The following is a 13,236-nucleotide window of genomic DNA, read 5'->3' as shown; positions in this document are numbered from 1 at the left end:
CAGATAACCTAAAGTTTATAGGTTCAAGCTCCAAGAAAAGCACTGTACTGTGTGGTACCCTTGAGCGAGGTATTTACCTTAAATTTGCAGTATAAATGGCTCGCTCGCTCTAGCTGCGGTCCATCGCAGTCTGCTGCAGTGTGATGGAGTAATAATGGTGGTATAATAAAGTGCCTTGTTTGTTTTTTTCAGATCATGGTTCTGCTCAACCGAATTCCTCACGCCCAGAATTGTAAGAACTTCCTTTCTCTGGGGCTTTTGGTCTTATAGCACCTTCTTGAGTTGTGTGTCATTGGGGAGCACCTGCGCACAGGTATTCACTTTTCTCTCTTTTCTTCCTTGAGCAAGAAAGGTCAAAGGCAAAGTGGGAGGTCTCTGGAATAAGCACTGTGGTATGGATGGCTGGGTGGTGGACGCATCCAGTGTCCTTACAGAAGATACCCCCCCTCCCCAACCCTCACTGTCAGTGTACAGCGCTGGGAAATAAAATGATCTGGTGTGTTTAGCTGGGTTCATGTGGTCAACAAGCCAGTGCTGTGTCCCCACTGCTCTACTGCAAGATTTCAGAGTAGCCAGTGTGTCCCAGTGGGGAGGAACCAGAATCGGGCCACAGCACCTGTGTGTCAAAGGACACAGGATGTCCCATGCAGAATGCTCCTCTGATTCCCCCCTGTGAGCTCTGTTGGCTTGTGAAGTTAGACCCATGACCTTGGGGTTGGTGGTCTGGTCCTCAGACAAGCTGTTCCTTTTCAAGCAAACTCCTGACAGCCCCTGTGTCCATCCCAGAGCAGGAGGGGAACCAACCTGTGCAGGTGCCTGGGACAGCATTCTGAGAGCTATGTGTCTCCCCAACAGATTGTGGGTGTGATCCCGTTGGAGGGGAGTTGCTTTTTGGTCTGTGACCAAGTTCCCTTCCCCAAGCTTAGCTATGTGTAGAAGGGGTTTTGGAGGGTAGGTTGTGTGGCACAGCTGGTTGGTGGGGGTAGTTACTATGCTCGAGGTTGTGGATTTACTTTGTGAGAGAGGTGGTATTCTGGTTGGCTAAATGGCCATTTTGCACTTTAACTATATCTCAAACATCCAAGTAGGGGTTTGTGGAGTGGTTGTGTAGCTCGGCAGGCTGAGGATTGGGTGGCTAATGTGATGGTTATCGATTCAAGCCCTGCAAAGGGTATGGTGAGCTGGGTGAGGGTGTACCTCCTGTGGTGGTTAGTATGTAAATCACCAGGTCTGTAGAAAGTGTGTGTGTGAAGGGGTAGGGGGTAGAAAGAACTGCTGCTTTTCTTTTTTTTAAAAGACAAAGGGGGGGGGGGAGTCACTAACTGTAGTCCTACAACAACACCAGCAGCGACCTTCTTTCTCTGGAGGTCAGGGGAGGGATTGCCTCTCCTCTACTTTTCTTCATGGTTCAGGGGGAATGTGTTTATCAGCCTCATTGCCTGCTCTGCATGGCTTTTGACACCTTCAGATGTTTGGTACCACACATGGCTACCTCATTACCCCCTCAAGGAGGTCTCTCTTGTCTCCTTCAGCTCTTTAGCACCAGGGGTGGCTCCCTCACCCACCCTTCAGGGGGTCTCTCTTGCTTTCCCTAGTCCTTCAATACCAGGGGTAGCCCCCTTCCTACCTCCTCAGGGTTTCCTCCCATTGCATTTGGACCTTTAGCCCAACTGTTGGCCACCCCAACCAACTGCTCTGTGTATTTCTTGCAATGCTTGGACTTTCAGCACCAAGGTTAGTGGCCCCATCTCTTACTCAGAAAGTGCTTCCTAGCACCTTTGTTCTTTAGGGTTCTCAAGTGGGTTTAAACCACTAATGTTACTATCAGCAGCTTGACCACCCAACAAGCTGCTCTATGCCACCATTCCTCTAAGTACTTCTCAAAGTGTTCAGATGAGCTTTAAAACCAGCCTTCCTTTTGACACAGGAATTGAATTTACACTGTATAATTTAACAAAGCAAACAATAACCTGATGAGCTACCTGTTAAGTTTTGTGTCAGACCTTTCATGTGTGGTTAAGGTACAGAGATACTCCAATGGTTTTAAAAAAAAGGGTCATGAATGAAAGAATTGAACTTGAGTTATAGGGTTTAACAGAACAAGTACTAACATCAGGAGCTATATATTAAGGGAAGGATTGAGAGTTTTTACATGTGGTTAAGATACAGAGATGTTTCAATGGTTAAGAAAAAAGAAAGACTGGTCTTTAATCAATGAGTTGAACTTGGGCTGTTGGGTTTAAACAAGTACTAATCAGACAAGTCACATACTACACTGGACATCCAACCTTTCACATGTGGTTAAGGTACAGAGATACTCGAATAGTTTTAAAAAAAAAAAAGTGGTCTACAATAGAGGAATTGAACTTGAGAGTTTAAAGGAAGGAGCACTAACCTGATGAGCCATATGCTAATCTCAGGGACTAGAATTTTACAGGTGGTTAAGGTATGGAGATACTCCAAGTTTTTTTTTTTTTTTTTTTTTTTAAAAAAAGAAAAAGAAAGAAGGCACTGGTCTTTAATTGAGCTGAAGCTGGTAGGCAATGACTAAGTACTAACCTACTGAGCCACATACTATCCTGGAGAAACAAAACCTTCCACATGTGGTTAAGGTACAGAGATATTCCAATGGATTAAAAAAAAAAGACTGGTCTTCAAATGAAGACTTGAACTTGGGCTGTTGGGCTTTTTAAAAAACCAAGTACTAACCTAATGAGCGACCTACTACACTAGAGATTAAAACTTTCACACGTGGTTAAGGTACAGAGATGCTCCAACGGTTTAAAAAAAAAAAAAAAGAGCAGTCTTCAGTAGAGGAACTGAACTTACGCTGTAGGGTTTAAAAGAAAAAGTATTAACATGATGAGCTACACATTAAATTAAAGATTAAAACTTTCACATGTGGTTAAGGTACAGGGATGTTCCAACAGTTAAAAAAACTGGTCATTAATGGAAGAATTGAACTTGTGCCATAGGGTTTAAAAGAACAAATACTAACCTGATGAAACCACCCAGCAAACTCTAAACCTTTCAAATGTTTTCAAGGTACAGAAATATTTCAGTGGAGGAATCTCTGCATCTTGACAACATCTGAAAGGTTGTTCTTTATATCGTACACTGTGTGGTTTAGTTGAACCAACACACACCTGCTGAGCCACCCAGCTATAGAAAGTACTGCTCCTTAATGACACCATAAGTCAGATGTTTAGTTTTTTTTTTTTAAACATTTATTCATTTAATTGATGCTTTTGTCTCAGGCAACTTAGAATGTTAAGGCACTTTTATTGTTTACCTGTTTATACAGCCAGGCAACTTATTAGTGCAGCAATTTAATGTAAAGTACTTTGCTCAAGGGTACTACAGCTGGATGTGGGAATGAAACCTGCAACCCTTTGGTCCAAAGAAAACAGTACTAAGCACTCCGCTACCAATTTGCATAGTCCAGTTTGCTGTCTTTTTACACTGAAAGAAATTTTCATGACATTTTTATTATCTTTGAGCCACAGTAATTTGAAAACGAGCGTACATTTTAAAGAGCAAAACCAAAAATGTGTTCTGTACAGAAAATCCTCTCTGATGCTAGATGACCACACTCCTGTGCAGTCTCAGTTCTGTCTGAGCACACATCATTTTCACTCCATGTTGGAGAGCGGGTGAAAAAATGCAGTTAAAAATAAACAAAATGCCATGTGTAGACTGTCAGTTTTCCACAGGGTTCCACCAGTGCACTGGGGTTTACTGCACTGGTGGAACCCTGAGCCATGTGTCTGGCAGGGTGCTCAACACACACACTGTCACCTTCCCACCACCTTCACGTTCAATCCCATTTATTGCAGTTAAGATGCGGTAAACCCGAACATCAGAGCGTCAGGCATGGTCTCGAACGCGTAACTTTGGAAACTGAGTGTTGTCGTTGTGCTGCTCCTGCACGCATCTCATCTGCCGTCTGCTCGCGCCGCTCCGAAGAGTTTACCGCAACCTGCTGGGCCGTTCACGCCAAAGCCGTTCTCCCAGGCCTCTGCACACGTGTTCCCTCCCCCCCACAGACACAGACCAGCAGAAGCAGGACAAGCGCGCCATGTCTACTCCCTAACGGTTAGCCTAGTTAGTTACGAGCACGTGAACGGGGGGTGACCCCTCAGGGATCCTTCTAGCAGCGAGGTTCCTTCAGCACTACATCCAACTCCTCCTTGAACTACAGTGTGTGCGCCACTGAGCCACGGGGCGCAAGCTGCCAGGGGTTGGCCAGCATGTCTGACCATCGTGCCGTAGCCGATGAAGGTCTTGCCGGTGGCGTCGTCGTTGCCCAGCTGGTCGCAGTTATACACGGTTATTAGGACCTGCACGGAAATGACGCGTTAGAGCAGCATGAGCGGTAGCACCTCACGGGGGCCCCGGCGGTGCACTCTCCACCTCGCCCAATCTGTTTGAAAGAAACTTTGAAGCTGAAGCTCTCGTTTCAATTACAGGTTGAGTCTGTTCTTCACTGTCGACGTCTCCTTCTTCAGCCGCCTCCTGTTGTGCTGCCAGAACCACAGTCTGGATACGGGGACATTTGGCGATAGGGGGATGTTAGTGGCACGGTCTCTGGACCCCTGCGGGACAAAGACATAGCAGGGTAGGTCACCTGAGAGGTCGCTGAAATCTGTATTTTTAAGGTTCTTGGCTTCCATCACGTTGACGGTGAGCTTGCCTGCCATGGGCATGTGACGGAGGGAGATGCAGATGTCATCCAGCTTCTCTTCCTAGGCCGAGCAACAGAAGAGGACAATGTTGAAGAGGCCTACCTCCCCTTCCTCTCCACTCGTGCAGCGGTTTGCCCGGGTCCACCATGTTCATAGGGATCTTAACCTTGCCAATCACGTCATGCTTGGAAAAGTGGTCAAAGTCATACGCCTGCATCACCAGGGTTTGGCCCCCCAACTCGGAGTAAGGGATCTGGCAAGTAGGGGGAAGGATGACATGTTGGACATGTCAGCCAAGGGAGCTGCATCATCCCGCATCTCTGCTCAGCGATGACACGCATAAGACCCAAGAGTCTGGCTCTCTTCAGCCTCCGTAAGAAGTGAAGATGCTGCTGGGCCTTCTTGGCTAGGCAGGTGGTGTTGAGAGTCCAGGAGAGGTCCTCCGCCATGTGCACACCAAGAAACTTGGAGTTTTTGACTCTCTCCACAGTTGTTCCGTTGACGTGCAGTGGCGAGTGGTCTACTTGGGTCCTCCTGAAGTCAACAATCATCTCTTTAGTCTTATCAACATTAAGAGATAGATTGTTGTCTTTACACCATTCTGTGAGCTGGTTCACCTCCTCTCTGTACGCCGACTCATCATTGTTGCTGATGAGACCCACAGCTGTAGTGTCATCAGCAAACTTGATATGATTTGAACTGTACTTTGCAACACAGTCATGAGTCAGTAGGGTAAACAGCAGTGGACTGAGCACACAGTCCTGGGGAGCACCGGTGTTCAGCGTGGTTGTGCTGGAGGTGGAGTTTCCGATCATGACGGACTGGGGTCTCCCAGCCAAAAAAGTCCAGGATCCAGTTGCAGAGGGAGGTGGTCAGACCCAGCAGGCTCAGCTTAGTTATCAAGTTATCCTTCCTGATATAGAGCTTCTGAAGTTTTTTGTCAGTTTTCCAGATTGCCCTAAGTGACTAAGCTTTACGCCAGACACAATATTGTTTAGTAATACTTTAACCTTATAGTCTCCCACCAATCCAGAACTGATTAATATGATGGTCTGAGATCCAGCTATGTGAAACAAGTCCCTATAATCCTTAATATTGTCAAGGTGGCTGCATGCCCCTTAGCTATTGTGCCAGACAATGCTCAGATGACTGGGGTTGCATACTTTAAAACCGTCATAGAGGTCCCTAGGGGTCTTCACCCTCACTGCCAAACTCACATGGACTGAGCACACAGCATCAACCACCAAAAAGGCCCATCAACGTCAAAATCTACCAGTAAAAGTTTTAAGATGTTTAGTCCTTACATTCCCCTTCCCTTCGACCTGTATGTTAAAATCCCCCCGATTATCAAATGTTTATCAGTTATACAAAATGGGAGCAGTTCATCTAAAAGAACAATGCAGGACAAACCCTCCACTGAAGCATAGACATATACGTTTGGCTGATGCTTTTCTCCAAAGTGACTTATGATGTTAAGGTACTTACAATTATTTACCCATTTGGGCAGCTGGGTAATTTTACTGGCCCAATTTAAGGTAAGTACCTTACTCAAAGGTAGTACAGCCAGAGGTGGGGATTAAACCTGTAATCTTTAGATCTAAAGGGAGCAACTCTAACACCACTACACTACCAGCTAACACATAGCTCAAATGTTGGTCCATCCATGTGGTGTCCACTCCAAGCACCCTACCTTGCATGATAGAAAATGCACTGACTTTCTCAAAACAATACGCCCAAAAAGAACATTCTGTGGAGTGAACGCCACCTATGCTCCAGTAGGATTTCCTGGGGGGTCCTTTTCCTTAAGGATTAACAAGCCAACTTTACACACTCCCCAACAGGCACTCACCCCCTTATTACCCCTGTCAGCCCCCAGAGCAGTTGAACAACTGTTTTATATTTTTCCCCCACAATTCCCATTACACACACACACACACACTTTCTGAACCGCTTGTCCCATCCGGGGTCACGGGGAGCCAGAGCCTAACCTGGCAACACAGGGCGTAAGGCCGGAGGGGGAGGGGACACACCCAGGACGGGACGCCAGTTCACCGCAAGGCACCCCCAGCGGGACTCAAACCCCAGACCCACCGGAAAGCAGGACCTGGTCCAACCGACCGCGCCACCGCCGGGCCACTGCACCCCCTAATGTGTAACTCATGCGAACGTAATAAGGAGCCAATGTGTATGTATTTTTTCTGTGTTTTCCCTCCATTTCCCACAGTCTCCCATTTGAAGACAAATAACGAAAGTTGATTAAATTCTGTAAAGGGATATTTTTTTTTTTCAAAATGCTACAGTTCTGAGACAGATACCATGACAATATTTGTCAATTGATAACGCTCCTCACCAACAGACCCCAGCGTGTGCGGATTGGCAGTAATACCTCCTCCCCACTTATCCTCAACACTGGCACTCCACAGGGAAGCGTCCTGAGCCCGGTGCTGTATTCCTCGTTCACACATGACTGTGTGGCCAGGCACAGCTCCAACACCGTCATAAAGTTTGCTGACGATACCACCGTTGTGGGTCTGATCACCAACAACGATGAGACGGCCTACGGAGAGGAGGTGAGGCTCCTGGTAGAGCGGTGCCAGGACAACAACCTGTCTCGCAATGTCAGTAAAACTAAGGAGCTGGTGATTGACTTCAGGAAACAGGATACGGTTCAGGCACCCATCTACATAGGAGGGGCCTTTGTAGAGAGGGTCAACAGCTTCAGATTCCTAGGGGTCACCCTCACTGCCAACCTCACATGGACTGAGCACACAGGATCAACCATCAAAAAGGCCCATCAACATCTCCACTTCCTCATGTGTCTGAAGAAAGCCCGGATGTCCACTACAGTCCTCACCACTTTCTGTAGGTGTGCTGTGGAGTCCGTCTTCACAGGGTGTATTACATCCTGGTGTGGCAACTGCTCCGTACAGGAGAAGAAAGCCTTGCAGAGGGTGGTCAAAACAGCTCAGGAAACCATTAGCACACAGCTACCAGCAGTCGAGGACACCTACACCACGCGCTGCCTCAGAAAGGCGATGCGCATCATGAAAGATCATAGTCACCCAGCACGGGCGCTCTTCTCTTCCCTACCATCTGCAAAACGGCTCGGGTCTATTCGAACCCGCACAGCTAGGTACAGGAACAGCTTTTACCCCACCGCTGTAAGAGTATACAACACCCACCAATGTTCAAACTTCACTAGAGTTGGACTGTTCCCTCCGAGCACATCAGCTCATTACATTGTTACTTCAAGTATTCTCAGTTTTAAGTACTCTGGCTGTCTATTGTTATTTATTGTTGTTGTTTTGTGCAGTATTATCTATTATTTTTTTGTTCATAGTTTGTGGAGAAGCACTCGGACAAGGATTTCATGGTACTTGTACAGGGTACTTGTACCTGTGACAATAAACCTTGAACCTGAACTTTTTAGTGAGGAATTAAATCAATATTGAACACTCATTGGGGTTCTAATGCTGTAGAACAAATAACGTGATTTCTTTCATTTTTTGCAGGAAGATGCTACATCACCAACAAATAACAGTTCCTGTGTTGTACCTCGAATTGTTATTGTGTTATGAAAACCTGTGTCTGATAAAATTGTGACATTTTTATTTAGCCCGTTTTCGTGTATTATATGATTCAGATACAGTATTTCTAGACTCTCTGGAATGGTCATCATTTTCACAGCCACCGTTGGCCACAGGAGAACTAACTGACTTGGAGGAGCAAATAAGTTTTCAGAGAACGTTAACAATCGTTCGTTCGAATAGAACGAAGGCCGTGGTAACCACGGTAACAATTATTGCGTCATGTCCTCGCTTGGAACGTTCAGCACTCGTATTTAATAGGAGCCCGGGAGGTGAGTGTATATATTCACTGTCGCGAAAGGCTGAGCTACAGGTGTGAGCTCTGAGGCGCCGCGCATCGTGAGTTCGACGCCATTTGATTTCTGTTCTGGTGGGTGTCTGTTTTAAACTGACCAATCAATGGTATTATAATAATTAGTTAAAAACAACGTTCTGCTGCAAGTCGCCCAATAAATGACGGATTTTCCGCGAGTTTCTCAGTTTTCGCGGCTCCGGCGCGCGCTGAGTCCCGTCAGGCTTCTCTGAAGCGGAGCGCGCGCCGGCGGACCGTTTAACGTAACTAACGGTCATTCGCCTTTCGCCTTCTTACCGAGTGTTTTACTGTAACATTGGAGGGTTCAGAAATCCTGCCTGCTCGTGAACACATTTAGTGCTCTAAGTTCTTTTTTTCCCCATCATATTTATTTAACATCTATGATGTATTAAAACACCGGCGTTAGATACTGTAGTTATCCATCGTCAGCGCAGGGCTTCTCAAACACTAACTGGTTTGAAGTTTCTCGAACCTTCTTCAAGTTCAACTACATTTTTACAAAAAAACGAAAACAGTTTTCTGAGTTCACCCGTGGTCCTCGTGTTTGTTTGAAATTTGGAGCTGCAAAGAGAAGCAAATATAATCAGGTGGTGAAATGTGTTCTGTTGTTCTGTCTGTGTCCAGTAAAATCGAACTCCCGCTTCATTTACTTCAAGTCCTACTGGCACCTGTGTTTTGTGTGGTTAGTAAATATTAATACTCATACTGTACTTGTCTAGCGAAGCGTTTATATATATGTATATATTAACAGGTACTTTTGTACAAGTGTGCCGTTTAAACCGTATTTCTGCGCGGTAAAAGAAATGCATATAAAAAGTGGTAAGTTGCCTTTATTATATAGTAGAACCAAAATGTGTTGGTTTTAATGATTAAGTGTAATACAAGAAGGTAGTATAAGTGGTTAAGGACAGGCTCAAGAAACCTGAAGTTTGTAGGTTCAAGTTCCAAGAAATGCACCCTACTGTGTGGTGCCTTGGGGGGAGGGGGGGGGGGGTATTTTACCCTGTTAATTTGCGGTAAAGGAGTTGAATCCTTTAAGTGCGTTGAATAAAAACAAAGTATTAATCGCAGGTTTTGCTACTGATGATTATATCAGAGTGCAAGGGGCCGTTGCTGTGTTAACATGGTATACAGCACACAAGGTGATCTTGTAGTAATTTTAAGCGCGTAACTGAAGTGTTTCCAGTAGCTGGCGTTAAGTATTGTGCCGAGGAAGCGTAGCCAGCATTAAAGCCACTGTGCGTTGTGCTTTTTTGTGTTTTTGTAGAAAATGTCCAGCCCATTGGAGAGGGAGACCTTGCTGGTGGCAAAGGATTATGTGGGTTTCTGCACTGGGATCCGGCAAGACCCTCCAAGCGAGTCAGCCAAAGCCATGAGACAACTGGCGAAGCAAACGGAGAGGCAACATCGGTCAACATTTCAAACCTTAGTGCAGAACTTCTTGGACAACTCTGAACCCGACTTCCTGACCAGTCTGAAGCAGACCATGGCAGCGCTGGCGCATGACGGACAGTTGAACTGGGGAAGAGTCGTAGCGCTTTTTGCATTCGCAGGAATGCTAGCGAGCGAGCTCTCATCCCGGGGAGTGGACGTCAGCAACAGAAGGTTAGCGGAGACGATCGCTCGCTACCTCAGCGAGGAGCACGGAGAATGGCTTCTGCACAACGGTGGCTGGGTAGGTAGAACTTGTGTGTAAACATGTCCGTAATTGTTCTACGCAGACTGCTTGTGTATACACTAGTCTTTACTTCCATGAAGCAGCTAAAAGTGAATGGAAATCGGCAGTGGTTCTGCTTGTGGTAAACGATCACAAAACTTCTTTAACAAACCTTTCTTGTGGTTGCTGTATGTAGGTCGAAATTAAGAAAGCAGTGCGGATGTGTAACAATTTTCACCATGTGGCAAGAGTCTCTCAGCGCACGTCTGACATGCATTATGATGCTTTATTGTTCTAAACCCACAAACATTCCTACACCGACCGTAGTTTCCAATGTGTACAGCAAGTATTTCTGACTTGGAATCAATTGATTTTGTTCAGGAATAACCACACTTACTTGGCATTTTGTTTGTCTCTTGTGTAGGTCGGCTTCCTATCCTTTTTCCACATGGTGAGAGGTGCGGACTTGGGGTTGTTCCTGAGGAACGCTTTCTTTGCAGTCTCCGTTGCGAGCATTGCAGGGATAGCCGCCCTTCTTCGCCCTGGAAGACTTCCTCTGGGGTCCTTGCTTCGGCTGTTTTTTGCCTGAAGGATCATGTTCTGATCCTAGCAAAAGTCAAATGTATTCGTTGTCATAATTGTTTGTTTTTTTTTTTTTTAATTCTTGATTTCTGACCAGTTTTGGAATTTTTTATGACGTTCTAGTTCCAGCTTTAACTACTATGGTCAAAATCAGCTGGCATTAGTCAAGCAGCTTTCCTGTATTTTCCCTGCAGATGTATATATTTCTTCACTTGTTATTCTTTTTGATTTAATTAAAAAATTAGCCCATTAAGAGACTTGTGTGCTCATCTTTTGAGGACAACTGTTACTACCGCTGTGCTGTTGTGTTTTAGCATTATATGGAATATCGTCTTGTTCTTTAGTGGGAAAGACATAGTTGAGGACATCAATCATTACATTGTCAAAAAGAGACTTCTAGGGGTGCCGAAAGAACAGTGTAAAAGTGAGTACAGTGCCATCTCTGAAGCCATATGTGATTGGTGTTCATGTGATCACCTTAGAAGTAGTGCTGCTATTCATTGAATTGTTCAAGTTTCTTACATATTTCAAGGACTTGCTGCTGATCTCCAATTGCTGTGGCGTGAAGAGGATGGTTTTCCATGTTCCAATGTGAAGTGGAAAAAGAGCTGCAGATGCTATCAAATGCTGAAATAATGTGTAAATGTGTTCCAACCTGTTCTGTGCCCTGCAGTAAAATCAAAAATGTTGCTGGTTAGTTCACTTCACTGAACTCATGAAGCAGCTATAGCTGTCTAGCACAGCATTCACGAAACAGGTAGTTTTGTAGCACTTCACCGTATTTCTGCAGTAAAATACCTAAGAAGTGGTTAAGGACAGGCTCAGATAACCTAAAGTTTATAGGTTCAAGCTCCAAGAAAAGCACTGTACTGTGTGGTACCCTTGAGCGAGGTATTTACCTTAAATTTGCAGTATAAATGGCTCGCTCGCTCTAGCTGCGGTCCATCGCAGTCTGCTGCAGTGTGATGGAGTAATAATGGTGGTATAATAAAGTGCCTTGTTTGTTTTTTTCAGATCATGGTTCTGCTCAACCGAATTCCTCACGCCCAGAATTGTAAGAACTTCCTTTCTCTGGGGCTTTTGGTCTTATAGCACCTTCTTGAGTTGTGTGTCATTGGGGAGCACCTGCGCACAGGTATTCACTTTTCTCTCTTTTCTTCCTTGAGCAAGAAAGGTCAAAGGCAAAGTGGGAGGTCTCTGGAATAAGCACTGTGGTATGGATGGCTGGGTGGTGGACGCATCCAGTGTCCTTACAGAAGATACCCCCCCTCCCCAACCCTCACTGTCAGTGTACAGCGCTGGGAAATAAAATGATCTGGTGTGTTTAGCTGGGTTCATGTGGTCAACAAGCCAGTGCTGTGTCCCCACTGCTCTACTGCAAGATTTCAGAGTAGCCAGTGTGTCCCAGTGGGGAGGAACCAGAATCGGGCCACAGCACCTGTGTGTCAAAGGACACAGGATGTCCCATGCAGAATGCTCCTCTGATTCCCCCCTGTGAGCTCTGTTGGCTTGTGAAGTTAGACCCATGACCTTGGGGTTGGTGGTCTGGTCCTCAGACAAGCTGTTCCTTTTCAAGCAAACTCCTGACAGCCCCTGTGTCCATCCCAGAGCAGGAGGGGAACCAACCTGTGCAGGTGCCTGGGACAGCATTCTGAGAGCTATGTGTCTCCCCAACAGATTGTGGGTGTGATCCCGTTGGAGGGGAGTTGCTTTTTGGTCTGTGACCAAGTTCCCTTCCCCAAGCTTAGCTATGTGTAGAAGGGGTTTTGGAGGGTAGGTTGTGTGGCACAGCTGGTTGGTGGGGGTAGTTACTATGCTCGAGGTTGTGGATTTACTTTGTGAGAGAGGTGGTATTCTGGTTGGCTAAATGGCCATTTTGCACTTTAACTATATCTCAAACATCCAAGTAGGGGTTTGTGGAGTGGTTGTGTAGCTCAGCAGGCTGAGGATTGGGTGGCTAATGTGATGGTTATTGATTCAAGCCCTGCAAAGGGTATGGTGAGCTGGGTGAGGGTGTACCTCCTGTGGTGGTTAGTATGTAAATCACCAGGTCTGTAGAAAGTGTGTGTGTGAAGGGGTAGGGGGTAGAAAGAACTGCTGCTTTTCTTTTTTTTAAAAGACAAAGGGGGGGGGGAGTCACTAACTGTAGTCCTACAACAACACCAGCAGCGACCTTCTTTCTCTGGAGGTCAGGGGAGGGATTGCCTCTCCTCTACTTTTCTTCATGGTTCAGGGGGAATGTGTTTATCAGCCTCATTGCCTGCTCTGCATGGCTTTTGACACCTTCAGATGTTTGGTACCACACATGGCTACCTCATTACCCCCTCAAGGAGGTCTCTCTTGTCTCCTTCAGCTCTTTAGCACCAGGGGTGGCTCCCTCACCCACCCTTCAGGGGGTCTCTCTTGCTTTCC

General features: G+C 46.0%; 2 protein-coding genes across 7 annotated transcripts; one reads left to right on the top strand and one right to left on the bottom strand.

The window, feature by feature from the left end:
• Nucleotides 1–4,109: 4,109 nt before the first annotated feature.
• On the bottom strand, nucleotides 4,110–4,965 carry LOC114910957 (synaptotagmin-1-like; the record flags this gene model as incomplete). The annotated part of the gene is given in 5 exon segments (XM_029253566.1): nucleotides 4,110–4,347; nucleotides 4,416–4,459; nucleotides 4,461–4,585; nucleotides 4,628–4,741; nucleotides 4,788–4,965. Coding segments are annotated over 5 exon segments (699 nt in total), but the record flags the coding sequence as incomplete, so codon positions are not given.
• Nucleotides 4,966–8,311: 3,346 nt separating this feature from the next.
• LOC114910928 (anti-apoptotic protein NR13-like) lies at nucleotides 8,312–11,094 on the top strand. 6 transcript variants are annotated; one of them, XM_029253462.1, is made up of 3 exons: nucleotides 8,312–8,544; nucleotides 9,853–10,260; nucleotides 10,667–11,094. In XM_029253462.1, the coding sequence occupies exons 2-3, from the start codon at nucleotides 9,856–9,858 to the stop codon at nucleotides 10,829–10,831; spliced, it is 570 nt and encodes a 189-aa protein (XP_029109295.1). In that variant the 5' UTR covers nucleotides 8,312–8,544; nucleotides 9,853–9,855; the 3' UTR covers nucleotides 10,832–11,094. The 6 variants fall into 6 exon arrangements, with proteins under 6 accessions (XP_029109295.1, XP_029109293.1, XP_029109294.1 ...); XM_029253460.1 differs by lacking the exon at nucleotides 8,312–8,544 and adding an exon at nucleotides 8,557–8,642; XM_029253461.1 differs by lacking the exon at nucleotides 8,312–8,544 and adding an exon at nucleotides 8,558–8,611.
• Nucleotides 11,095–13,236: the final 2,142 nt, after the last annotated feature.

The sequence above is a fragment of the Scleropages formosus genome, chromosome 7, assembly GCF_900964775.1.
Source record: "Scleropages formosus chromosome 7, fSclFor1.1, whole genome shotgun sequence".
Lineage (NCBI taxonomy): Eukaryota > Metazoa > Chordata > Actinopteri > Osteoglossiformes > Osteoglossidae > Scleropages > Scleropages formosus.
The sequence above is the reverse complement of the archived record's forward strand: the minus strand, read 5'-3'. Positions and strand labels throughout refer to the sequence as shown.